Source organism: Podarcis raffonei, chromosome 5 (assembly GCF_027172205.1).
Source record: "Podarcis raffonei isolate rPodRaf1 chromosome 5, rPodRaf1.pri, whole genome shotgun sequence".
In the NCBI taxonomy this organism is placed as follows: Eukaryota; Metazoa; Chordata; class Lepidosauria; order Squamata; family Lacertidae; genus Podarcis; species Podarcis raffonei.
Window position 1 is genome coordinate 72,167,646 of NC_070606.1, and position 27,132 is coordinate 72,194,777.

General features: G+C 40.9%; 1 protein-coding gene across 15 annotated transcripts in view; it reads right to left on the reverse strand.

Moving 5' to 3' along the window:
• Positions 1-27,132, reverse strand: part of DOCK10 (dedicator of cytokinesis 10) — a 179,114-nt gene that overhangs the window by 15,238 nt on the left and 136,744 nt on the right. For 11 of the 15 annotated variants that reach the window (XM_053390053.1, XM_053390058.1, XM_053390055.1 and 8 more), the window contains 23 exons: positions 26,078-26,224; positions 25,092-25,175; positions 23,609-23,705; positions 23,334-23,378; positions 22,715-22,890; positions 22,497-22,613; positions 20,753-20,864; positions 19,373-19,494; positions 19,167-19,281; positions 18,238-18,304; positions 16,559-16,606; positions 15,725-15,826; positions 13,619-13,743; positions 13,217-13,329; positions 11,909-12,046; positions 9,389-9,571; positions 8,295-8,405; positions 6,695-6,910; positions 6,129-6,186; positions 5,709-5,807; positions 3,746-3,852; positions 1,672-1,794; positions 513-626 (listed from right to left, as the gene is read on the reverse strand). In XM_053390053.1, coding sequence (XP_053246028.1) covers positions 513-626; positions 1,672-1,794; positions 3,746-3,852; positions 5,709-5,807; positions 6,129-6,186; positions 6,695-6,910; positions 8,295-8,405; positions 9,389-9,571; positions 11,909-12,046; positions 13,217-13,329; positions 13,619-13,743; positions 15,725-15,826; positions 16,559-16,606; positions 18,238-18,304; positions 19,167-19,281; positions 19,373-19,494; positions 20,753-20,864; positions 22,497-22,613; positions 22,715-22,890; positions 23,334-23,378; positions 23,609-23,705; positions 25,092-25,175; positions 26,078-26,224 — 2,619 coding nt within the window. The remainder of the gene's footprint in view (positions 1-512; positions 627-1,671; positions 1,795-3,745; positions 3,853-5,708; positions 5,808-6,128; positions 6,187-6,694; positions 6,911-8,294; positions 8,406-9,388; positions 9,572-11,908; positions 12,047-13,216; positions 13,330-13,618; positions 13,744-15,724; positions 15,827-16,558; positions 16,607-18,237; positions 18,305-19,166; positions 19,282-19,372; positions 19,495-20,752; positions 20,865-22,496; positions 22,614-22,714; positions 22,891-23,333; positions 23,379-23,608; positions 23,706-25,091; positions 25,176-26,077; positions 26,225-27,132) is intronic. The other 4 variants (XM_053390063.1, XM_053390060.1, XM_053390052.1 and 1 more) reach the window with 3 other exon arrangements.

The following is a 27,132-nucleotide window of genomic DNA, read 5'->3' on the forward strand; positions in this document are numbered from 1 at the left end:
GTAATTTTAGACTACCTCCAAGGACTATGAGGCATGTTATGGGATCTCAAATAGGTAAACATGGTTAGTGATCAATCACTTCTGTGTCACCATTCATGGTGCTTCACTGCTGTCATGTTAATTGTATTTGATCCCATGCATGTTTATTTGGAAGCTGAATAGGACTTACACCCCAAGTAAGCATGCATAGGCTTGTATCTAGATGTGCAGGGAAACAGCCAATTTCTTGTGCAAGGCCCCATCAATATTGCTTATGCACTGCCTCAATTGAATATATATTTATATTAAAGACCTGACTTTTGCTCTGGAGATGGTAGCACCGGTTCACTCCATTCTTCAGCAAAGATTTCAGAATTTGATCCTTAATAGTAAGTCAGCTAGCATCATCCTTAATATCACCCCCTATCATCTTGTTTTCTTATTATACTTTCCTTAAGAAGAGCATCTGTGGAACTGTCTTTTAGAAATGTATATGGTATCTGTATGTTCGCAAACATGTTGGAGTCACTCACCTGCCCATAAAATGCTACCCGGTAGTACCGTCCAAATAAGCGCTTCTCAGAATTCACGACTTCTGCCACTTTCAGATAAGATCTATGGATGTCGTAGTACAACTCTGACAGTCTCTGGAGGTAGAAGAATGAATGAAATAAAAATAGGCTTTTTAAAAAGCGAAAGCACTGATCTTCAATACAACTTTGCACTAAACTTGGGAGCTCCCTGGATCACTGATTTAAGAGGCTTTAGTCTAGCCACATTCGCCATTATAAGCAAAGTGCGTAAGTCCTATGTCAATTATGGGAGTTAATCTTTTCCCACTTGCTCCTTCTGTATATACTCAAAACAAAAGCTGCATTTGAAAAAAAAAAGGTTTCACTAATTTTAATTGTAATTGTTACATGGATTTATTAATTATTTTCTCTCTCTATGAACCACTTGTATTACAGGACTTCTCAAGAGGCTCCCCACACATGCTTGACTCGACCAATGCCAATTTGGGCTCACTGTACGGGCAAGTGTTTAAATGGAAGAGGGAAGGGAAAGGAGAGTAGGCAAGGAAGGGAAAGGGAGAAAGTTGGGCATATTATTTGTCTTAGTTGGAAAACTTTCAAATAAAATGTTTTTTAAAAAAGTGTGCACATTTTGTACTGGGGTGTCAGGATTTCCCTTCACATATAGCTGAATGCATTGAAAGCCACTTCTCTATAGTGCAACGCCATAGCTGGAGGAAGCAGGCTGGACATGGATAACAGAATTACACAGGCAAAGCAAATTATTGTGTCTTTCTAATGCCATGAATACCCTCTGTCCTGGGTGAGCCAACAGGAGTGCAGAAAGCTTCTGGCACATTGGTTTTTGCTGTGTGCAGAATTGCGAAGAGTCCAACAAACTCAATTCACATTGAGATGGTCTCTCTGAGCCCTGTGGCTTCCTAGCTGTACTGATGATAGTACCAGCCTTGAGTGAAAAAACTGTAGCCTAGAAACTGTCCCCTGCATCACCACCATGCCTTTTGTCACTGTGCATAGGCCATACACAAAGTCTTTAGCCACTAAAGGAGGAATAACATAGAAAAAAGAATGAAAAATGAAAATATCTCCAACTATGCCATGGCATTTTCCAGAACAATTCCCAGAGCAACTGCTAGATCTTATTTTAAGCTTTTCTTACCTTGAAGTCTCTCTGTTTTTCAAACACTGCAATGATTGGCTTGTTAACTTCAGCAATGAGCTCATATCTTTCAGATTTCCACAAAAAGTCAACACACAATTCCAGCTGCGACACAAGGATGTTCTGTAATCGCACAAGTAAAAAGAATGTTAAATCTGTGTATTAACACTGTTGATATAGTTGAAGTCAAAGGTCTGGTTTAAGAAATTAGTGAAGCAAGTAACTGAAGCAAACATCTAAGGACATCTTTGCATCTTACATGCCAAGGCTGCTTGGTTTTGGTAGGTGTGTTAATAGGTGTTGCACTGCAATGTACATGCTCACATGCTGCCACTATCTTTCTTAAGTTGATAGCATGAGGTGACTTATGTGGGCATGTGAATCACTGTATGCAATCTATGAGCACGTCTACTAAATGCAGGTAGTTTCAGCATAGTAAAGGCATCCAAGAAGCTGCCCTAACTTTCAGCAAAAGTGTGGTGTCATAAGGAACATCAGACACAAACGAAAGACCATCCACATCTGCTAGATTATTTATATAGGTTGCAGATCAAGCACATGAGGATAAAATCCAACAGACTTTTCTGAGACCCAGAAAGGCTACATGCACAATCAGCTATCAAACACATTGATATAACTAGCTCCAATTCTCCTGCTTTCAGATATATGGGGTGAAAGGATGCCTCTTCTTCCAAAACTGGACACACCCACCAATTTATTTCAGTGCATGCTTTCTGTGGGCAATAGACATTTCATTTTGGAGCATATAGCTTTTGCTCAAGGTATTGTTTTCTTTCATAGAAAAAGAGGGTCCGTCAACATATTGTTCAAAGTTCTGACAATCCCCAGCTTCTTAGAAGCTTCTTAGAAGATTTCAGTTCCTTGATGGACGATCCAGCAAATAGCACTGATTTCTCTTCCCAGCTTCCCCCTGTGCTAGCAAACATTTCAATAAGACACTGGAAACAGGACTTTGGGTTTGGCAATGATAAGCCTACCCTCTATCGGGGATTTATCTATCAATCAGGATTTTGTCCTATGCAACCTCCATTGAAGGAAATGGGATGTTCTCACTCTTCTTGGTTATGCCTCAGAGAGCACTGTTGGAATTATATTTTTGTAGATTGGTTTACTTCTGCTGCTAAATTAGAATTGTGGATATGTAGTACTTGTGCTGTGATGATGAAGAACTGCTGTTGTTTTTTTTTACTGTGGCTTGTTTCATACAGCAACAAAAAGTAGTGTGCAAAAGTAAAATGTAGCTGCACTCCTATGTATGGTTTCATTGGTCTAGGTAGGTCCCACTGGTCATGTTCATATGTCACAGTAAACCATGGTTTAGCACAACACACGTGAGCTGGAAGTAGCCTGAGGCTTACTCTTCTGCTTCACCCACTCCTCTCTTTCCTGTGTGCTGAGAGGAAATCTTTGGAAGGCTTTTCTTTCAATTTCCCTTAAACATGGTTGGTTATTGCATCTGAACCAGGGATCGTGGATTGCACTAACTATGGTTAGTTTAAACAAGTCAGCTTCATAACCCATATTTTGAAGTTGGTTGGTTTTGAAACTAATCAGAACTACTGACAAGGTAAAGTTTATAAGAAACTGACGGTAAAAGCTTCTGTGGTTCTCCTCCTGGCTAGGAGGACAGGGAAGAGGTGAGTGTGCAGGCCTGTGGCTCACTCAGGCTTATCCCAGCTCATGCACGTCACATTAAACAATGATACAGCATGACATATGAACACAACCAAGAAGAAGAGTTTGGTTTGATATCCCGCTTTATCACTACCCGAAGGAGTCTCAAAGTGGCTAACATTCTCCTTTCCCTTCCTCCCCCACAACAAACACTCTGTGAGGTGAGTGGGGCTGAGAGACTTCAGAGAAGTGTGACTAGCCCAAGGTCACCCAGCAGCTGCATGTGGAGGAGCGGGGAAGCGAACCCGGTTCACCAGATTACGAGTCCACCGCTCTTAACCACTACACTCTTAACCACTATACCACACTGGCTTTCCAGTGAGACTTATTTCTGAAAAAACATGCACGGGATCAGGGTGTAAACATTAGCACTGCTGACCTCATTATATGGTGTATCCTGCATTCCAGAGTCTTCCTTCATAGCTCCTTCTTCTTTAATATTTGGTGTAATGTTGAGGAAAGCTGGCCATCCCATAGAAAACAAGCCTTTTTAAAAAAACAAGAGAAAGGGCCCCATGAATCTATTAATATTACACTCTTAAAAAGAAGAGGATGCTACTATAAAGAATGCTTTAAAGAAATGCTGATCAAAAGGACTTTTTTCAGAGCCCATAGGGCGAGTAGAACAAATGGAATGGGGTAATTTTGTGATAGGTTATTTATGAATTCCATTCAGTTCATTAACCTATTGGCAAGGCTGCAGAAAGTTATGATTGGATGATTCTGGCAAATAATATTCTTATTCAAAAAGCATTATTGAGAAACGTCCCAAATAATTGTATTGCTAATATGGCAAGGCATTTCTTTATTTGGACCATTCATAAATAAACAACGCTCCTGGATTCTTTATAAATTAAAAAATGCTGACAGAATCATATGCTTTGTGTTTAGTCTGAAGTTATGAAAAGATGAATTACCTCCCCATCATCCTGCCCCCTTGCCAAGGTGTTTTAGGAAAAGAGGGTAGGGCAAGGTGGTGACAATGAATACTGCCGGCACAGAATCTAGCCTCTTTTGAACATGGCCTGAATCTTGGATTGGCCTGAAACCATTTTGAAAGATTTTGAGAAAACAAACTGTTGAAATTCACATTTGATCCACTCATTTCAAGACTTAGAACTATCACCATAATATTGTAAGTGGTCACATTTTCTCCCTTTCTCCCCAAAGTTGGCTTTTGATATTGATTTTGCCACTAAATATATTTTATTTTGCTTTTGGAAACAGAAAAAAAATAAAAATCACCAGAATGATGTTACATGGATTTTTTTGAATTCTAATGCAGGAAGAATGGAATTTCACTGGGAAGAGCTACCATGTTATTAGGGTCCTCCAAATTAATTCATGTTATAGGAGTTTTTTTTTGTTCTATTAATTTCCTCAACTACGTGGCAACAGTCCAGTTCTAAGGCAATGGATGCATGCATCTTAGGACTGGAGGTTTTCCACCCGAGGGAGATGTAGATGTAGCTTGATTTACATGCCTTTTCTTTCTCCCATCCTTATTAGAAAGCAAGGCAAGGAAAATGCAACCTACAAGAGTAATGCAAAATGTAGTCCAAGCATAATCTGAACTGAGATAAACTAAGCAACCTACAACAAGCAGTGAGAATTATCTCACTACTGATCCCCACTTCCTTCTTGGATGCTACTAGATCAGGGATGGAGTGCCTCTGGCCTTCTAGGTGGTTCCCATTTGGCTGTGGTTGATGTGAACTGGAATCCAACAATATATCCAAGGCCGCGTGTTCTCCATCCATGTTCTAGATATTCCTTCTACCAGGACCTTGAAACCACTAGACTAAAGGTGGGACAAGAGGTAGCTAGAACTACTAGGGTACGGAGATAGGTGGACCCCACTCCACATACATGGTCATTGGGCACAGGGTTGCTGTTGCCCATGGGCAGCTTGCAGAAGTGGCCATGCTGACTTATCATGCCCTGGTGTGTGTTTGTGGGGGTTAGAGAGAGAGTGACCTTTGCAGGCAACCAAATTTCATTTTCTTGTTTATCTTGGTGGGTTTGCTAAGTGATTATTATGCAGGCATACCCCATGCATACCTTAATGTGGAAAGTCAATGACCTGAGAAGTTGTCTTGGAGTAATCCTTATAAGAATAATGTATACAGCATTGTAGTAAAAGACTTCTTCTAATTCAGTCTTCCAACCAATGACAGAAACAGAGAGAAGACCTGACACCTCCCAATGTCAAAGAATATAAATATGCATCATGATATTCCCTCCCTTTTCAGTTAATCTCTTCTTCTGTTGAATCTCTGCAATCGGTGTGGGTCAAATGTGGTTGTCTATGCCACATAAACAGACGTGGTTAGAACACTCACTTCCTCCAGTATGAGTTGTTAGTAAGACATTACTATCAGAGAGTTCAGCATCTTCCGGGAGCATACGAGAGGTACATATCTTTTCCATTTTCCAGTAACCTACGATAGTGTGAGATGTTATTAGCATTCTGCTATCTGTATGTGTTAATACATGCATACTTAATGATACACACTAAAGAAATGAGATACAAATGTCCCCCTTCCCAAAAGAGATTGAGTTAAGCTTCATTTTCACACCACATGCAAGGTTGTAACCATTGATTTTACTAGTTGTAGTATCTTACATGGGAAACATTTGAGAAGAGTTAAAGCTGCTTAAAGGATAACTACAAGAGGACATGAATTTCATCAGATTGAAATAGGTGGTCACATTTTACTGTTTGCTGCATCAGTGCTAGCCTTGGAATAAAGTTATCTTACCCTTTCTTTTCAGGTATTCGGCAATAAGGGCAGCTATATGGATATAGCACATAGCAGCCTGCAACAAGAAATTGTATGCAAGTGTTAATATTAAGCCGCACAGATTTTCTTTATCCTCATAAATGTCAGGCAAGTGTTTTGCAGAAAGGTAGCCAAGCTTCACTTGACAGATTTATTAGTCTGAATGTTTGTGCAAAACAAGAAACTGATGCTGAAGTCTTTACTTGAGCTAAGCTCCAGTTACCAAGAGATTTGCCTAAAAAGGCTAAGAGTATGGCTAAATGAGTGCATCAGGATTTCAACCATAAAAACAACAATCTGGGTCATGTGCTTGCAAGAGCTTAGAAAATAAAGGAGTCTAAAATAATATGAACTCTGAATCAGGTTTCTTTTGGGGTGGAGAAGGATGCATAGTAATACTCAATAAAGTGCTTGCATTTTAACAAAATAATTGTTAGCAAATGTCAACGGGCGATAATACATGCTCTGCTCCAGCCAGACTCATACAGAGTGCTCCTCCCAATCCCTTTTGGATACAAAATCAATCGTTAGTATTTGCAAGTTACCTCTGATAAGTCACCATTTCTAGCATGGATCTTGGCCATGCTTTCTAGCCAAGTCCTACGCAATTCAGGCGTGCTGGCGTATGAATTTGCCAAACTGTACTGCAAATCCACTAGCATCTCGGGGTCCTTCTCATGTTCCTTCATTTGAGCTGTAGCCATCAAAACCGTCCTTATGCGTTTGGTCAAGTCTTTCACTTCTGCTGGGAAGTTACTGTTCTTTGGGGAGGAGAAGCAGCAGAAGTGTACTTTTAAACTTACAGAATTTCCATTTCCATGTTAAATCATATACTTTTGGCATAGATGACATAGTGGACCATACACACAACCACTGGATCCTGTGCTTGCTGGCTCCTGCTCCTGCTCATACACAGTTACTGACATCTTTGCATGCCACTCCTTTTTTGTGCATCATCTTTTTTATATAGCATTTGTCATGCAATTCAAAACCTTGATCATGTGCAAAGTGGTAGCTGCACATCTAGCCGCAGACAGGGCAGGTGGAATATGCAAGGCTTCCCAAAGGTCATAGGAGTTAGCCAAAAGATACTGGGTCAGAATGGATGTGTATGGAGGCAAAAAGCCATGACCCCAATACATTTTTGTGAACCCTCTCCAGGAATCTAATACATACTTTGGAAAGTTATTCATTCACTAAGCATTTGGACACCTCTTGAGATACTGTAACACAATTTTGCATGAAGGTTAGTGAGATCAGGGAGCAGGTTTTTGTCTACGTTTCGATACAACCAGATGTCACTTTGAATCAAGATGGCAGACTGAACCATTGAAAACTGCACTGATTTTAATTGCTGATTTCAAAGCTGCACTGATTTTTGGTCTCTTAGAATTCCAAGGGAACACTGTTGATGAGGCTACCAGTAGCATACAAAGCAGACTGAAAAGAGCAACCTCTTATAGAAGGTTTATAGAACTGTAATGTCCGAAGGGACCACGAGGGCCATATAGTTTAACCCCCTGCAATGCAGAAATCTTTCAGCCAATGTGAGACTTGAACCCATGACCATGAGATTCAGTGTCTCATGCTGTACTAACTGAGATCTTCAGCTTTTCACTGACATTGATCTATTTTTTCTAAAGGACCCAGTCCATGTGATACTTATCAGCATTATCTTTTTATTTATTACATTGGTGCCCTACTTTTCAGCCCTGATTAGTTCCTGAAGAAGCTTATAATGAATATCTGCCAGAATATACAATTTCATCAGACTTTGTACTGATAAAGCAGGGGAGAGGGTGCCCAGGAACAACTGTTTCAATAGCCACAAAAATTGGTGTGATTTAGCAATACCCTAAATGATTCTGAACAAATTTCAAGTCAACATTGGGTAATTTATTTACTCTAGAAATAGCTTCAGTAATTGCAGTGGTGAAACAAAATACAATACAGTACCTGCATAGATATTAGCAGTAGGGACTGGACTGAATTATGCATCTCAGAGTGATTAGAAAATTAAGTATATTCCTTTTGCAAAATATATTTTTGGAAGATTTTCACAGAAAGGTCTGAGATTGTAATAGAGGATAATGTAGATTAGGACCCATCTATCTATAGTTGTAAGTAGTACCAGTCATTTCTTACTTTCATTTGCTTGTCTCCATTAGCGAAGTTATTTGTAATCGCCAGTGAATGCTGAAACCGGGAGCCTCCAATTCCTGCATCTGCAATCAACTGGCTTACAGCTTTGATGAGCTAAAAAAACATTAAAAGGAGGTGTTAGCATAAGTAAATCAAGCTAGCAAGTGGTTATTCCTTAGACAAACTACTAGTACAACTTAATAGACTGCAAAAAGGGCTGTAGTTTAGGGGCAGAACATCTCCTTTGCATGCAGAAGGTCCCAAGTTCAACCATCAATTTCTCCAGGAAGGGCTGGGAATGTCCTGTGTCTGAAATCCTGGAGAGCCTCTGCCAGCCAGTGTAGACAATACTGAGCTAGATGGCTCAAGGGTCTGACCTAGTACAAAGAGGATCCTATGTTGACTGAGTTACAACATGGACAATAGTCCAAGTAGTTGTCTGGGTCTCCATGTATATGCTCAAAGAGGGAACTAACAGCTCAAATGATGGCAGTGCCCCATGCCACATTTCAGAATTATAATCAGGGATATATAGGACACTAAGTGTGTCTCCTCCTGCCAACCTAGCAGTTTGAAAGCACGTCAAAGTGCAAGTAGATAAATAGGTACTGCTCTGGTGGGAAGGTAAACGACGCTTCCGTGCACTGCTCTGGTTCACCAGAAGCAACTTAGTCATGCTGGCCACATGACCCGGAAGCTGTACGCCGGCTGCCTCGGCCAATAAAGCAAGATGAGCGCCGCAACCCCAGAGTCGGTCACGACTTGACCTAATGGTCAGGGGTCTTTTTACCTTTACCTTTAAGTGTGTCTCAAGAAGATTTCTACGCTGTGGACTGCATTTCCAGAATTAAACCTGCACCCTTCCAACCTGAAACTTTCCTTTAGTTTAAAAAGAAAAGTTGAGGTTTTTGAGATTTTGCCAAGGTACAGCAGGACTGGAAGAACAGAAGTCCTTGGGAACTCTATGTGATGATCTGCACATAGACACTGCTCATCTCTAGACTGAGTCGAGGCAAAAACTAAAACAATGCCATGACCAGGAAATTCAAAAAGTAATCTGTGTGGGATGCTTATTCATCACCATAGTGTTTACTTACCTGCAAATGGGACCTGACTATTGACTTCTGCTTATTAAATTCAAAGTTCTTTCTCATGAAGAAATACAGCAGAGCAGAGGCTTCCATCTGTGTCGATCGTGACCTGTGATTGCAGCACTTAAGAATTTCATAGCAGAATGAGCCACATAAGTCAGCCTGCCCTTGGAAGAATGCTGAAGGGAACTATGGAGACAAAGATACACCTTTGCTACAACATAAGAGATTTCTTATAACACAAATGCAACATCTGTCAGTGCTGGAAGGCAATCAAAGACCTCATGCCACTTATAAACTGCCTACAGTTGAGAAGGAGCTAGTCGTGACCCACAAAAAACACCAACAAGATTACCTGCGTGGGCCACCGTGATCTCCAAAGATCATTGCTCAAGGTCATTCTGATTCACCCAGGTGTACATGTCCTAGGGATGCAACACAAGTATTGCTGCATATGTGGCTATCTGACACCTAGCTCAATGGTTGCAAGCGAGCACGAGGCAGGAGAAACACTCAGAGAGCAACATGTTGTATGGTCGCTGTGTTTAGTGAAACAGACCTCTCCCTCACTAGAAGTCTTCAGGCAGAGACTATAGACAGTCATCTCTCGGGGATGTTCTAGCTCTGGATTTCTGCAGTGTGTAGGTAGAAGGTTGGATTGCAGTAGGAGTTGGCTAAATGGGGGTGCCTCCATGAACTCACCTTCACTGGCATCACTGCAGATTACTGGGAGGAGTGAGGCAGCAGCAGGGTTGGTGGGATGCAGATGTAGCATTGGAGTTAAATGGATGCCCCCACTTGCACCGACTTCGCTGCTGCTTCACCCCTCCCAGTTTGTTGCAGTGATGCTGGTGATGGAAGGTCATGTAAGGGCTGCTGCCTCACCCTTCAACTCTTATTGATCACGGACTCCTGGAAAGCTTAGGGCTCCCCCCTTCTGCTTCAACAAGCATTACAGCCGGAGCCTCAATAACTTCTAAAAACATCCTAAGAAGTGGTTGAAGTAGCTTTAAGTCCCAATTTGCTTTTGCTTCTGATGGGATTTCTTCTCCTCTTTAATTTTGATAGGATGTATCTAATATAAAATCTAAATAAATATAGTATCCAATTAATGATATGAATAAATGAACTGAGATTTCTCTGAGTAATAACATGATCTGCTGAGCAGACTACGGAGAATAAGTAACATTATTCCCTGCATGCCACCTGTTGAGATGAGATTACTAACCACCATAGATATTTCAAGGAAGCATCCAAATCCATTCACTCCAGACAATGGAGTGGGTGGCTCAGATGACTGGAGAAAGGACACAGCTCAGTGGCAGAGAGAACATGCTTTGCATGAAGAAGGTCCCACATTCAGTCCCTGGGTTCTCCAGGTAGGGCTTGGAAAGACTCCCTGCCTGAAATCCTGGACAATCACTGCCAGTCAGAGTAGAGCTACTGAGCCAGATGGACTAATGGTCTGACGCAGTGTAAGGCAGCTTCCTATGCATCTGTACGTCTCCACTCTCCCACTATTAAACAGGCTCCTGACAGTCTGCCACGTAATTGAAAGCTGTTCCTGCTGGGTTTGTCTAATGTTTCCCTTGGCCCTAGAAATATGCTACTGGCGGCGTTACAATATCACACGTTGCGAAAGAAAAGCATTCTCCTCGCATTCTGTTTCGAGTACTTCACCATAGGGTTCCGTTCAAGGAAGGGCTTGTCTTTAACTGGCAAAAACGTGGCTTTTAAAAATTTGCCGTATTAAGCAATGACTGACGATGGTGGAGGAAAAAGCTGTGGATGGAATGGGCAATGAGGAAGGGAAGGCCAGTTCAACTCCATGCTGCAGATGTATGAGTAGGACTGCAAAGGCTTCCCCCTGGCATCTATCTGGTGAGAACAGAGGGCTGGACTAGAAGTGCCTTTGGTCTGGTCCAGCAGGTCTGCTCTTACGTTCATATGTTCAGTAGTCCATGAACAAACACAAGGAGCTTTGCTGAAGAACTAGATTTTTTAAAAAAAATGATCCTGGACTTTCTCTCCCAAATAATTCTTTATGAACTCTGATGTTGAATGTTGTCTGGGTATCAAATATCTACTGCTTGATGCTAAAGCTCAATTTAATTCCATATTTGATTTTAATATATGTTATAAGAAAGGATGTGACTATTAACAAGCAATGGGCTGCAATTTTAATATTTGGCTGTATTTGATCTTCAATATCGATCTATGATCAAATATTACAGCTGACATGCAATGCCTTTGTTGGAACTCTAGCATTTGATAGCTAGCATCTGCTTTTTTTTTTTTTAAAGCAACCAACAGACTGATAACATGTCTATAGCAATCAATGTCTGAGGTAAAATTTTGAATCTAAAATACAAATTTCTATGAGAAATTATCTGAAATTGTATTTCAGTACTGATTTCCAGGATGCAACTTGATCACCAATTATGTGGCAGACATGGTTTCAATGCTGGTTTAAACAACAAACGAGCATTCCTTATCGCAGGTGACCCAACTGTAGTAGGGACGTACCTTACTCACAAACAATCTAAGAGCAGCAAAGACGTGCTTGAGGGCTGCTGCAGAGTGATTGATTTGCAGAAACAGCAGGAAGGTATCAAAGACTTTCTTCATCAGTGTGTTCTGGCAATCTGATTGTTGCAGCTGTCTCTGAAAAACGAGCCAACAAACATCTTTCAGTCTTTCAAGAGCTAAACTGCCTGGCTTTCTCTGCATCTGTTTCTCCTGCCCAAATGGGCAAGGCCTGCTTTAACAGAATTAGCAACACAATATCAAGTTGGCTGCTTCAGTACCACCTCCCAAAGTATCTCAAATAATATCTTCTCCCTTAAAATAATTCTGCTTCCCCCCACTTGCTGCCCCTTAGGCCAGGAAGTTCCAGGACACTTACATGATGTTCCTCCTCTTACTCCTTTCATCAAAACCTATGTTTCTAGGAAGGCTTTGCCACCAAGAATGGTGGGGCTGCACTGTTCACCTGACCTCCCTTTGGCCAGCTTGTTGCAGCATACCAAGAAGGAAAGGTGGAAAGCTGAGGTGGCAGTGCAGTGCAGTGCAAATGCACTGGCAGAGCCAATCAGACACTCCTATTGAGAGTTTGCACAGTGCGGACCTCACTGTTGTCTTATCTTTCCCTCTCTCCATCCAGAAAAACCTGCAGCAACCCAGCCTGAGGGAGATCCATTGAATAGCACCTCACACCACTACTGTTTGACACAATGCCACAATCTACTGAAACTTTAGTTTAGGGCTATGTTTTACTGTTATAACACACGCCTTGCATGCAAAAGCTCCAAGGAAAAAAGAGAGTAAATATACATTTTTAACCTTTGCAGAACTTTCTGATATTATATCATATGCCTGCCCACCTGCTTACGTTTCCTAGATCTGCATAACTATTGTGAATTGCAGAGGAAAAAACAACACCCTCAGATTCTAGGGTACGTCACCAGTAAATGTAGCCATGCACATTTTTCTGTCTGAAAGGTGAATTGCTTACATCTCTGCAAATGCCTATTACAGAAAGATATGAATGTCTATGCAACTGTATATAAGAAACAGGGCACAGTAGAGAATAGGAAGTAAGAAGAATCTTGGTAGAGGGTTAAAAACCTATCATAATAATACATAATGCAAGGTGCATTGGGCCTAGCATATTCCACTTTTCCAAGCATGATTCGTAGATTTTGCCCAGATATGATACCTTTGGGTCACGCCTTTCTCCCAAAAAATAAACTGTGCAACTATAATAGGTTGGCATAAATAATATAACACTGTGATTTTCATGTAAAGCATGATTTTGTCATATGGAAATCATACCTGGTGATGTTGAGTAAACAGACATAATAAGTCAAGAATAGTAAGGCAAACTTCCGTGGCAATGTTGGCTTCAGTATCTACGTAGCTCACAATATCTGTTTCATTGGAACCACCTACAACAAAACAAATGTCATGGGAAAATGTATTTGAGGACAACAAGGGCAGACCAATTCACTAATGGCAAGTGCCAACAGTGAAGGGGAGGTCATTTTAACAGCATTTGTGTAAAACATTAGGCTTTCTATCACAGTTATTTTTTTAGCTAAATTGCTAAAGATATATGCTTGAATGAGTTGTTTTAATGGATGCTCTGGAATAAGACTCATAAAGACTCATTGCCCCACACAGCAGCAGCTGATATTAGAGCAAAATGCAACATACACCTAGGTCTTTTGTGCTTACTTGCAATGGTGCTGTCTATCATCTGCAGGAGTTTAGGGTTGGAGAAGGCATTCTTGCCACGTATTATTGGTAAAGTTTGAGATCTGTGGTGCTTGTGGACGTCACCACTGGAGGCAGAATGTATCCTGCAAAATGAGAAGTTAGAGGGTCTTGCTTAAATTACAGTTTACATACTGTGTCCCAAAAATTCTTCATTTGCTTCAATAACCTATAGAGTAAGATGCCAGTTTCTATTCGACATATTCCGTTTTCTCCCAATATGAATGTTATGAAGCAAGGAGGAGTAATGGGCAGCAAAGTGGGATATAAAGCTCACTAGAAAGATTACTTAGCTGAAATTTTGTACACATGTGTTAAGTAACTTTAGGGACTTGGGTAAACTGGCAATTGTCTCCTCATGCTTTGCTGCAGCAATGACAGAAGGGGTTCAGGATTGGAAAACTGAATCTTGAGTCAAAGACTCTGCATTTTTTGTGCACAATCTTTAATGGTGTTTTATGTCTTATAGCTATACACTGCCCTGATATATTATTGTATAGCAATGAAATATATTTAATGGGTTGTATATTTAGCTAAATTAATACCTCTCCTTAAAAAGGCAGAAACAAGTATAAAGCACATGTGGTATTAATATGGCTATACTTATTTTTTTCTGTTTAAAGCAGATATTATTGGAGGGCTACAACCCCCCCATCATGGCATCACAACAGGGCACCAACAGAAGGAATTTAAAATATTACTATTATTATTATTTAAGAGTTTTTTTAAAAAAATGGGAGGGGGATGTTGATAAGCCACAAAAAACCCAAAAAACTTCTCAGGGGTACGTTGTATGCAGCCCATGTATGCATTCCTGCTATTATAGGTCCTGCAGATAAGCATATCTTTCTTTTATCAGAGGTGTAGGTTGGGGCTTCAGCAGCAGAACAGATTTCTTAACAGCAGAACTTCCAATTAATAAAGCTCTCAAAAACAATCAGAAGGAGCACTGGCAATTATCAAGATTCTCTTAAGATACAGCCTTCTAAGTCTTGTTAAGTTAAAGGCACAATGGCAAGAAAAAGACCAAGTGATTGCTTTGGAGAGAGTAGAGTGAAGCAGTGGGTTAAGAATTTGCTGCAGTACACCTCACTGCTAGGCCTTTGTTTTGTCGAGGCGTCAGGGTCGTTTTCCTGTAAACATGCCGCAGTACAATGGCCCAGTGAAAGGATTCATTCAGATCTGTAAAGTGAGATCAGGGCTTATTCTGGAGCGAGAAGCAAAGGAATGCATCATTCCCCCTCATGCTTCATTTGGTCCAGCCACTCGCCATGACACAAGACTATTATACTGGCAACAGTTGAGTTTCAATTAGCTGTGCATGAACAAAGTGGCTCTCAAAGAACCATGGGATAAAAATATAAATGTGTCTTAAAGCCGACAAGCAGAGCAGATTCAAAACATTCAGCTCTTAACGGTAAGATGCATCTCACTGTCTTCAATGAACCAAATAACAGGGATTTTTCATACCAAATAACAGGGATTTCCCCTCTTGATTGCTCAAAAGTAAGCCCCATTGAATTCAATGGGGCTTATATCTTTGTAAATGAGATTAAGATTCTACTCTAAATCACACATCTATCTAAAAGTACTAAAACTCAACAACAGGAAGTAGTGGAAGATACAGGTAGCTCTATTCTGTTAATAACAGCTTGCAGAAACAAATGTGGAGCACTTTGCTTTTCTGTAGAAAATGAAAATATTGGGGAGATGTAGCCATGTATAGCTCAGCCCTTAGATTCACTGCACACTGGCTGCTTTGCCTGTGGTAGGTCTACATGCAGATCACAAGGCAGAGCTGTCATGTCCAAGGAGCTGTAAGCTCAAAGCAGCCTAGTTCACAGCACTGAGGTGACCCAGATGCAAAACTGGCTGGATCTATTAGCGCATGGGATGAACTGGATACAAGATAAACATTACAAAAATATTGTGGTCATGTGGCTTGTTAGATTGAAGTAATTGCATGAAAAAATATAGAGAAAAAGAAGAGGAGCATGGGATAGGGTTACTGTTGACTCCTTTTAGCTTGGAATGAAGTTAAAAGCTAAGTAGCAAAATGTATCTTACCATTGGGGCAGAAGTCCAGAGGTCTGGCAGGATGAGTTAGAGCCTTTCAGGGTTCCATTATTCTGTGTTGTTTGAGCAACCTTAAAAGCAGCAGCAATTTTCCTAATAATAATAATAATAATAATAATAATAATAATAATAACAATAATATTGTTGTAAGCTGCAATCCTTAATATGCTTTTATGTAGTCAGCCTTATTGAACGCAACAGGACTTATTTCTGAGAAAACATGCATTGAGTTGCCCCTTTTCATATGAAAAACACAATAGGCAAAAGGTAATAAAAATACCAATAGTTTGTTTTCATTTTGTAACTGCTGGAAATGTAGCAGACAGAGCAGCTCATTGTTGCTGCTGGAAATGAAAAACAAACCATCATAATATTGCCAAGGAAAAGTGCGTGCCTGATCCTTGGCAGCTGCAAAAATAGCCTCATACTTCAGAAATAGTGGCCAAAAAATGAAGAGGCAAGAAGGTATTGGATTGCAAACACTGCAAAGTATTATTGATTCCTTTTATACTACCTGTCATAGGAAAAGTTAAAAGCAACATGCAGCTGCTAATGCCATCAAATAAGAAGTTTTGTACACAGGGACGAACCCTCCTTAAGTTTTTTCATGTACCTAATTACTTATCTTCTTGGTAGTAACAAGGGAAGCAGCATTACTTGGAATCCTACCAGCTTGAGTGCATTGGAGCTCAGCTTTCTGAGAAAAAAGCCAGTCTGGATTGAACGTGTACACACTGATATTTGGGTCATTCATTTCCATGCCAGCTTCAAAGTGTGTTTGAAATTTCATCTTGCCATATGTTATATAACTAAAGCACAACTTACCTCACTATGTTTCGTTTCCCAAGATATCTGAAATTTTGGAAGCAAACCCTGAAAAAAAGAAAAAGTAAGACTCTGATAGTTTTTGTTTGATAGTACAGGGATGGTCAGGCACTCACCTGAGCATAAAGTCGAAAGTTTGAACAGCAGCAGGGCATGCACACCTTCTTCCTTGCATGTGTCCATCCCCTAAGTCTCCAACTTTCTTCATACTGTTCAGAGAAGGTCTTGTAGGGGTGAGGAACCTTGGTTTAACAGGGTCCCCGATTGCACAAACAATTCTACTTATGTTCAAGTGAGTGCAAGGAGAAGCCCTCTCCTCTGCAGGCTTTGCCTCTGGAATATGGTAAAGTTTGGGAACTGAGTGGGGTGCGCCATGTGCATTGGGAGAGGGGGTTGTGTGCATGCCCTCCCCACCACACTTTCAGCATTTGCATGTTCAGGTGAGTGCCTAAACACATCTTATATAACAATGCTATATTTGCAAAACACACACAGTTAACGTTCCAGCATACACACACTTTACATTGAACCATTTTTTTTCTCTTGCCACGAGTATGGCACTGCAGCAAGACCAAGCTTGCATAACCATATCTAGCTTACAAGACTTACAAACCACCTTTAAGCTCAGGTTTCCCATGCCTTTGGAAGCAGACAGGCCAGGAAAAGGGTTGCATTGGGAGTCGTAATTCACATCCAATTCTGAGCAGAAGTCATTGGACTACACCTCCCATCATCCCGTATCATTGGCCAAACTGAATGGGCTGATGGGAGTTTGAGTCCAACAATATCTGGAGGGCCAAAGTTCTTCATATCTGCTCTAGAGGTTAAACTAGTTTGGCTCTTTTGACAGGGCTGAGGATTCCTGAACAAGACAGAACTGACAGTGTAATAATTTCTATTCCACCAGGCCTATGCAGGCAATTAAGAACACATCCTTCCACAATGGTTAATTGATGTCTGCTTTTTATGGTTTTATTGTATGGTCTTATGTTTCCATTGCTGGAAACTGCTTTGATATTTTTTAAATGATACAGTGGTATACCAATATTTCTATAAATTAATAACTGAGCACATCCACATCTTTCACCTTCAGGTAGCTGGCTCTGTGTATAACAAACTATAGGTATCACATGCATAGTGCTGAGGACAGCAGAATCCTAGGAATGTCTACTCAGAAGTAAATTGAATGGGACTCACTTTGAGGAATGCATGCATAGGATCATCACCTAAGAGATACTAGGCGATTCTGAGCCCTTTCATGGCATGTGATCTATAGTGAGGCTGACACAAGGAGCAAATAATTTTCATTTGTTTCACAACAGAAAGAAGGGGAAGGACTTTGTCCCATGATGGGTCAGGAATGCATATGATGAAAACATTTTCTGTTCTCTATATATGGGAGACCATAACACACCATGATTTAGGCACAGATGTTATTAGAAGAGGTTTGAGATTCACAGGTTTCCTAGGTATATGGGTGGGGAGAGGGAACAATATTTCAGAAGGCCAGCAAAGATTGGAAATAATTGGCCTTTAACAGTTCAAAAACAACACATATGTGGATCTGAGGCTTAGAATTTTCAAAATGTCAGTAAAACCCAGTATTTACACCTTGCTTCATTCTATTTGAGTCACTGCCAATGACAGCCTTAGAAGGACAAACCTCAGAGTGAGCTTACTCTAAAATGCTGAAAAAGTCTGTTATCTCTGTGAATGGGGCTCTCTGCCAGTAGGAGATCAATGTATCTGGAAAGAGACATCAAAAATATAAATCTATTATTTGCCGCAATTAAAGAGCTGACTCAAAGCATTAAGAACATAAGAAGAACCGTGCTGGATCCCAGCACAGGCCCAGCTACTCCAGGCCCCTGTTCCCATAGTGGCCAACCAGACTCCTATAGGAAGTCTGTAAACAAGAGCATAGGAACACAGGAAGCTGTCTTATACCAAGTCAGATCATTGGTCCATCTAGCTCAGTATTGTCTACACTGATTGGCAGTGGCTCTCCAGGCTTTCAGACAGGAGTCTTTCCTTGCCTAGCTAGAGATGCTGGGAATTAAACCTGGGGTCCTCTGCATGCAAAGCAGATGCTGCACCATTGAGCTACAGCCCCTTCCAAAGGCCAGTTGGTACACTACCATTCTCACAGCCTTGTGAGGTAAGCCCAGGGGGAGGAGCTATGTAGGATACAAATGAAGCTGAGGACATGAATGCAGCAGAACGCTTCCCACTTGTCAGTCCTAGAAACTGGTATTCACAGGCATATTGCTCCAGCTCTGGAGGCTGAACATTGTCTTCATGGCAGGTAGCCATGACAGCGTTATGCTCCATATATTTATCTAATTCCCTTTTTAAGCCATCCATGTTCGTCACTGCTGCATTGTGTGGGAATGAATTCCATGATTTAACTATGCGCTGTGTGAAGAAATAATTTCTTCTTCCTATGAAATATTCAGGTTTATTTGACGTAGGGGATACCTGACTCTATCCACTTTTCACCACACCATGTGTAATCTTATACACTGCTACCATGTCCCCTTTTATTTACTTTCCCAAATGAAGCTTGAAACATTTTTTTGTGAGTGCTTGCACTCTATGGTTTCCTCACCTTCCGAAATTGTTTTCATAATGTGAAGGAAACACATCAGGAGACTTCTCGTTTCAGCCTGATCTAGTTTGTCAAACCGAAGAGCTGACCCAATCAGGGATAATGGCCTCACAATCTGTTAGGAGTGAAATACAAAGGATCTTTGTAGTGACTTGGAGGCCTTCAGATTCTGAAAATGGTTTCCAACCATTCACACGCATGCGTACCTTTTCACAGGTTTCTGTTGCCTCACTGTTCTTTTCGTTGGTGCTTGGGTTAGAGTCGAGACTTGCTAAGGAGCCTCTGGAGTCAGCATGGTTTGCTGCAGAAATAGCTACTGATGAAAAAGCTGGAAACAAAACCCACAACGAACATGCTAAAATGATGTTTATGGACACAAAAATTAGGCAGAAGAATGAAAACTCAAAGTGTAGGGTGGAAAAATGACACAGTTGTGGAACACAATGTAGCTCAATTAACGAAGACACTGATGGCCATGGGTCTGAGTGTATGAAACACTGTTGACATAGGATGATAAATATACAGGGATATTTGTGCTGTTGTTATTGATGATGTTAGGTACATTCTGAGACACAATGGACCAAAGATCACTGAAATGAAGAATTTTATTACGCACAATTAGTATTGTATACAGATATAAGTACATACATCGAACAGTATTTCTATTTGGGCCAGGAGTTAATTTTATTTATTATTACTTATTTTAAACACTTGTATCCCGCCTTTGCAAGGTCTCTGACAGGACAAGGAGTTAATGATGTCCATGTTTCTGAGCTCAGCCGACCTCTGCTGTTGACTTGTGTTGGGGTGTTTTGTCACTCTGCATGTTCCTGCTGTAGCTGTGGAAAGTGTGGTGGATTGAATTCCTGATGGTGACTGATAGCATTGGGCCTAAAAACAGAGTGCTGAAGGCCAGCTATTAATCTGCTGGATTCTATGCTGGTCCATTAGGTCCATTACCCACATGGGACCAATCTGGGCCCTTCAACTGCACTGACCTAGAGCTGGCACAGCAAATTTTTTTTGGGAAGAAACACTCTCCAACCTCCCACCCTGACCAGCATAAGCCAGTAAGGCTTCAGATGTGCTGGTAAATCTGTCACTCCTCCTGGGTACAATTTATAATTATGTACTATTCTAATTATTTACTTTTCAAAAATAAGTAGAGAACAATGTGACCTGTTCAAAGTTCTTTTATTTTGGGCACCAATTTTTACAGTCCTAACTACAAAGCAGGAGAAAGTGAAATAAACTGATTAACTCTTCTCCCCTGGAATTATGGGAGAAAGGAATATTTAAGAATATGCATACATTTAGGAAGCATGGAGAAATCCCAAAGGGATTAATCTTCCTTAAAACAAGAACGGGCTGGCCTCATGTTTGATATCATTAACAGAAGGAATAAGATAAAGTCTGGTGTGAGAGTGCTGCAGCTGTACAAACTGAAAAACTAACTCAGGCATTATTTGGATGACGAAAATATATAATATGAAGTTTTCTTGCCTTGCATGTTAAGGAAATAATCAGAGTTTAAAAACTGGTAACAAGCCTCACGGTAGAGCAATCTGCCCCATCTGCTTTCGTACCTGCTATAGAGTTAAGAACATCTTTGGAAAAAGAGGTATCTACAGAGTTTGCATGTTTCATTGCTGCCTGACTCTGAAATCCACCAGTAGTACTCAAATCATCTCTGGATCCCTGGATTTCAATGAGAACAAGGGAACAAATTTAGTCACTCATATCATCGGCTTTCGAAAACAGCCTGTTAATTTGATAGTTATATAATTACATTGCTACTGGAATGGTTTTCTGGCATGATGTTAAAAATAAAAACAACCCAGCATCTGCTGATTAATGCCAAGGAGAGCTTATAATCACTACCAAGTTAATCTTTCATATTTCTGTCTACATATTTTTCCTGTGTGCTCAAATCAAATTCAGATAAAGCCCTATTTGTGTGCTACTTGTATCTACATATGCATGTAGTGCAAGGAGAGGAACCTTCTGCTGCCTTTGCTTCTACGGCAAGTGTATTGGTTGACATATGAACCCTGTACATCAAGTCAGCCAATATGAATACACTCAGTGGCCGCCAGTGGCAGAGCACGGTCAGGTGGTACCAGGTGTGGAAAATTTCTTGTCCCCCCCCCCCACTGAAATTATTATTATTTTTTGCCTGCAACAATGGTTTGACTTTATTTCATTTTTTGGGAAGGAGCCCTAGTTGTTGAGATTTGGGGGGGGGGGGGGAGACCACGTGCCTTGCGATTAGGAGCCTGCCAGCCACCATACACCTGAGAGAGAGCTGGTGGGTGGACCATTTCAGCAGAGGGAAGCCTGCATGCATCAAAGCCACAGCATCTCTCACAGATGTTGACTGCCGCACAGCATTTTGTCACCCCCCTCGGAGGTGGCACCCGGGGTGGACCGCACCCACATTGCGACGCCTCTGGCGGTTGCTTCCCCTAAAAGTTGCTAGGTCAGGTGGGGTTGTCTCCCAGAGCATAAGAAGTTGAGAGTCACAGTACAGAGGCCAGTGTGGTGTAGTGGTTAAGAGCGGTAGTCTCGTAATCTGGGGAACCGGGTTCACGTCTCCGCTCCTCCACATGCAGCTGCTGAGTGACCTTGGGCCAGTCACACTTCTCTGAAGTCTCTCAGCCCCACTCACCTCACAGAGTGTTTGTTGTGGGGGAGGAAGGGAAAGGAGAATGTTAGCCGCTTTGAGACTCCTTAAAGGGAGTGAAAGGCAGGATATCAAATCCAAACTCTTCTTCTTCTTCTACAGGGCCAAGGAGAGTGGGAGCAGCACAACATTTCATATGGTTTTGCTATGGAGGCTCTTCCAAACAAGAAATCTCTTAGTGAGAGCACTAAGCTACTACAGTCACATGAGTGGACCATATGAACGAATGCTTGAATTGGTACTTAGTTGCGTTATAGTAACTCTTCCTCTTGTCCTTTATCATCATCATCATTATTTTTTAATAGCCACAGTCACCTATCAGGGTTTCAGAACAATAGCTGGATAATCCAGCTACTGTAATATAGCTGAGAAGCCTCTTTAGACAGGGCTATGTACAGGCTTCTATATAATGTACGGTTATTTAATCCATAAGGGCTAACACAAGTCTGTTGAGGGCCCTCGAGGTAGATATATGAGTGTGTAACTCATTTAAGGGCCTTCAGCCTAGTGAATTTGGGTGAATTGTTGATAAATTAACCTAATTATTCACCCAGCAAAGGCAGACCTGAAAACAGAAAGGTCTGTATGAAAACGTAACAAAAATGACTCAAAATGAATTTGTGGAACAGAAGCTCACTCTTGTTTACCTGATTGGACGTATTTATGTTGAATGGAAAGAGGTCCTTCATATATATCCTTGGCATGTTGTCTAAAAGCATGCCGTACAAGGGCATATACAGGTTTGCTATCTTTGCCTGTTTCTCCTGGGGAAAAAAATGAAATTCAAAGAGAAAGGCTCACTGTAGGCGGCTGACTGGTAGATTTCAAAAGCACACAGGAATATGCAAGTAAGGCAAAAATTTACCAGGTCGGCATATCGATCATCAAAGGAATGTTTCGCCATGAGGTTTTTTAGTACTGCCAAGGCCATGTGCCTAATATCCTGATCTTCCTGGAGCGCAAACCCAACCTCTCGCAGGAGTAATCCAATTAAGAAATGCTTTCGGCAAAACTCATTTGTCACAGTATACTCTGGAATATCTTGAAGAGAACAGGCAAGAGGTTCATTGCATATTATTAAAGTTATGCGTGTCCAAGAAATAGATATGCCAGCAAGAGTCTAGTACTATTATCAGCCATTGCTATTATCCAGTTAACTTTTTTTTTATAAAAAAAAATCATTATATTTTCACAAAGCTCTTTCGATTGAACCAGTTATTTTTCAAAGGTTCCTAAAGCAATAAAATATGAGCTGTCTTTGCAAACATTTCTGTCAGGTATGGTTGGTGGATATTAGTCTCATCCAAGATCTCACAATATGGAAAACATCCAAACTGACTCCCAACTATCAACATTTGCAAATGCTTGGCTTCAGGTAATATTGTAGCTAATTTCAGAAGTGCTATGAATGGGATTTGGACCTCTTAGTGTGTTCATCCATTAATTTATGGTCATGGAAGGAATAAAAGCAATTCACCTCTTACCTGATGCATGAAACTGCTGTGTTGTTTCTGATGGTGTTGCTGGATCTTAAATGATTTTGCAGAAATAGAAGGGGAGGGGAAAGACAACAGTTACATTTTTATACAATGAGCTTACTCAGGAAATGCAAAATGGGCACATTGATCCTTCATATAATTAGATTAAGCATCAAAGTTCCATTGATTTCCCTAGGGCTTATTTCCATGTAAGTGTCTTTAGGATAAAAAAAGTTTGTTTTCCTTTAAAAGAAATAATAAATAAATAAGGAAGTTCTTACCTGGTATGTCTGCAGATCTCATAGGCAGGCACAGAGGAATGAAGTGTTCATGGTTGCATACTTCTTGAAGAAAGTCAAATTTATACTGGAACAAAATCTGAAATGTTACAATAGCGATTGTTTTGCACTCAGTATTGGAGATTTACACTTGCATTACATAGGTCACACAGAAAAGAGGAAACCAGTGGTCTATCGTGTAAAGCAAAACTGGGTTTGGTTTTGCTATTTCACTGCAATTTATTTTGGATCCTTAAATATATTTTATTTCATATGAGCATTAAATTGTACTGAATAAGAGGATACCCTTTGGGAGAGGGCAGGATATACTGTGTAATAAATGTGAAAATAATTCCCATATGTTGCATTTGTGTTTGGACTATCTATGACCCATGGGAAAAGGACTGTGTAAGCACTTCCTATTTACTCAAGAAGCAAGGGAATGTAGAACAGATATGGATATTGCACAGTTTGCTGGAGTAGAGCCTTTCAGTATTTCCCTTATAAATAAGCTTTCAACAAGGGGTGTATTTCGAGAGGAAATGCAGTATGCAGAGTGCCCTGCTAATGTAGGCATCCTTTTTACTGCACATTCATGATTATTTGTGCACATGATTGTGTCAGAGCAGTCACATGTGATCCTGCTTTGAATACTGTTTGTGGCTGCAAATGCTTTGGGGTGGTCTCATTTTTGTTGCTCCTCTGGATAGCAAAAATGTGGTAGAATCAGGGAAGCACCACAGAACCAACTGAAATAGAATAATTCCACCACTGATGCATTGTTACTGGGCCAGAATGCACCCTCAATAAAATAACAGGGGGGTCTGAAATCTTGGGGTGTGTAGTAAGACTGGGTATAGCTTTAGGGGCTGCACTGTATAGATAAATGTTGCATAACTGCTTCCACTTATGCTTTGGTAAAGCTTTGATTATAAATGCAACAGAAAAGTCGTATCTTGAAGAGACCAACACTCTCTTCATATTAATCCTGATGTTAGGATTGTCCTACTTGTGTGTAGGACCCTGGCAGAGACACATGCCTGACTGGCATGTTCTCTCCCTCCTGGTTGGTCGTTCGGGAGCTTCAAAAGCTTTCTCCAGCCCGAACATCACAGCGACTGATGCCAAGAGGCGTTAGCACGCTTATGGATCCTGCGGAGTGTTAGCAGTAGACTCAGTAATACAGCATTTTGGCTAATCTACTTTATTTACATATAATATACTCGGAGAATTCTGACTTAGCTCCTTCCTCTTTCTCATCAGACACCAAAGAGAAAGAACAAAGGACAATAGTCCCACATCACGGAACACTGTAATCCCAAACATCCTGTCTCCGTCACTTCCCACTAAGTGGAATGAAAACATACACCGTCATGTGACATAAAACAATCCCATGACTGCAGGCACGGAGCAAGAATCCTAACACCTGATTCTTTCAGCTGCTGAAGAACTGGGCTGTACATTTAAACACTATGTGTTATCTTACCTTGTGGTCACCTGGTCCAAACATGCTTATATAGCTGTTGATCATCTTAAATACAAATCCACGGTCCATGAATGTGAAACAACGCTAAGAATAAAAATTGAGCTATTTTAATCATTCACTCTGGAAAGGGATTATATTAGCAGAAGAAAGGAAACAAAGCACCAATTTTATTATCATCCAGTCAAACAATAAATTGACTGTGGACCATATCTGGTCTTGGGGACCAAATATTTGTCAGCAGTTTTCAGCTCAACAAGGAAGTCACCTTGTGTAAATGGCACTAAGAGATGAAGAGTCACAGTAATGTGGGTTCTTTTTTTGTGGGGAGGGGAAGCCAATGTAAGGCATTGTCTAGAAGCCTAACTATAGGTTTGATAAGCATGGATTCAATCCCACCCCCACCCCACCCATATATCCCTGGACTGACATTATGCCATGAAAAAAATAAATTAAGCTTTTGACATGGCACTAGAAATATACTTTCTCTGCAACCTGTGATTTGCTAGAACTAGTGTCAGTGAAAACCAGGTGTCTGGTTCTATAAAGGGCTATAAATACAAACTGTAAGGTAGTATGATAAAGTTGCATAGTATGCTAAATTAGCATGAGCTTCTCCACATGGGAGTGTAGCTACACAGCTTCCAGGTTCTGACTGTTCCAAGCTGAAGGCAAACAACATAGTGCTGCTTACCAGGTGCCCAGAAACATTTAAATGTATGACATAAGACTTTTATCATGTAGTGTAACACATTATGTTGTGTCAGCAACATGTAGAAAATCCACACTGTTTGTAGTGGCTTTATGGATGTTGCAAAACAGGGCTGGGGAACCTCCAGATGCTGCTGGACTACAACTCCCATCATGCCTAACCATTGGCTGGCCTGGGCAGGGAATTGGAGTCCAATAACCTTTGCATCCCAGCTGTAAAATGTAGATCAGACCATACCAAGGCTAAGTAAAGGCTATTTGCGGTAAAAGCATCTTACCTTCAGAAACCTGCCAATGCTGTGATTTGCATTCCTTGTTTCTTCAAGAGCATCTCTGTGTTTCCAAACAACATGATCTGAAATCACCATGATGAGCGTATCCAGCTCATTTTGGAATGATTCTGGAAATCTCTGAGTGCGAGGCATCTGAACAGACAGCAGATGACTTCTTTAGAATATAAATTTAACCCTGCCACCACTCAAAGTTCCCCAGTGATTCTCCCCAGCCCACAAAACTCAACAAAGCTGCAACTTTCAAAGCTATCAATATGAGCACTCTATAGGAGAATTTGATGGTATTACTCATGAATAGGTTGTTAGGCAGAGTGGCCCACCCGTGAAGCCAGCTGAGACAACTGCCTCAGGTGGCAGGATCTCAATGTAGATCTCATGTAGGTTCAGAACCATGTATTGGAAGGGAGGAAGAGGTAATTATATCAGTTTTGCATAGGAACCTACTTATGGTAAGACAAACCATTGATCCATCTAACTTGGCACTGTCTATTTTGACTGAGCAGCAGCTCTCCAATCAAAGAAAGGGAGGGGGGTCCTCCAGAAGGATGGTTGCATCTGTGAACCTCCCGATGTTGTTCAACTACTAGCTATTGATTGTAACAATTAAAAATTGATTTTATTTGAGTTCCTATAAGTCCTACCAGCATGGCCAACTGTGAGGGATTATGGATGTTGTAGTATATCTGGAAGTCCCACCCATGCTTCAAAATTACATTTGATGCGCCATGAGAGCACAAAAATGTACAATGCTACCTTATATTGAGTCAGACCAACACTGTCTACACTGATTAGCAGAAGCTCTCTCTTAGATCTCAGGCAGAGGTCTCGCTTAAGAGGTCACTCTAAAGTGGTGATACTGGGGATTAAACTGGGAACCTCCAGCATACAGAGTACATGCACTACCACTGAGTTATTGTCCTTCCAGTACCTAGAGTGCAGCCATTATATTATTAACTTGTGAGAAGCGACAGTCTACGCACTAACTCACACATCTTTGGATCCTGGCAAATGCTACTTTTTAAGGGGAAGGGAGGGAAGGA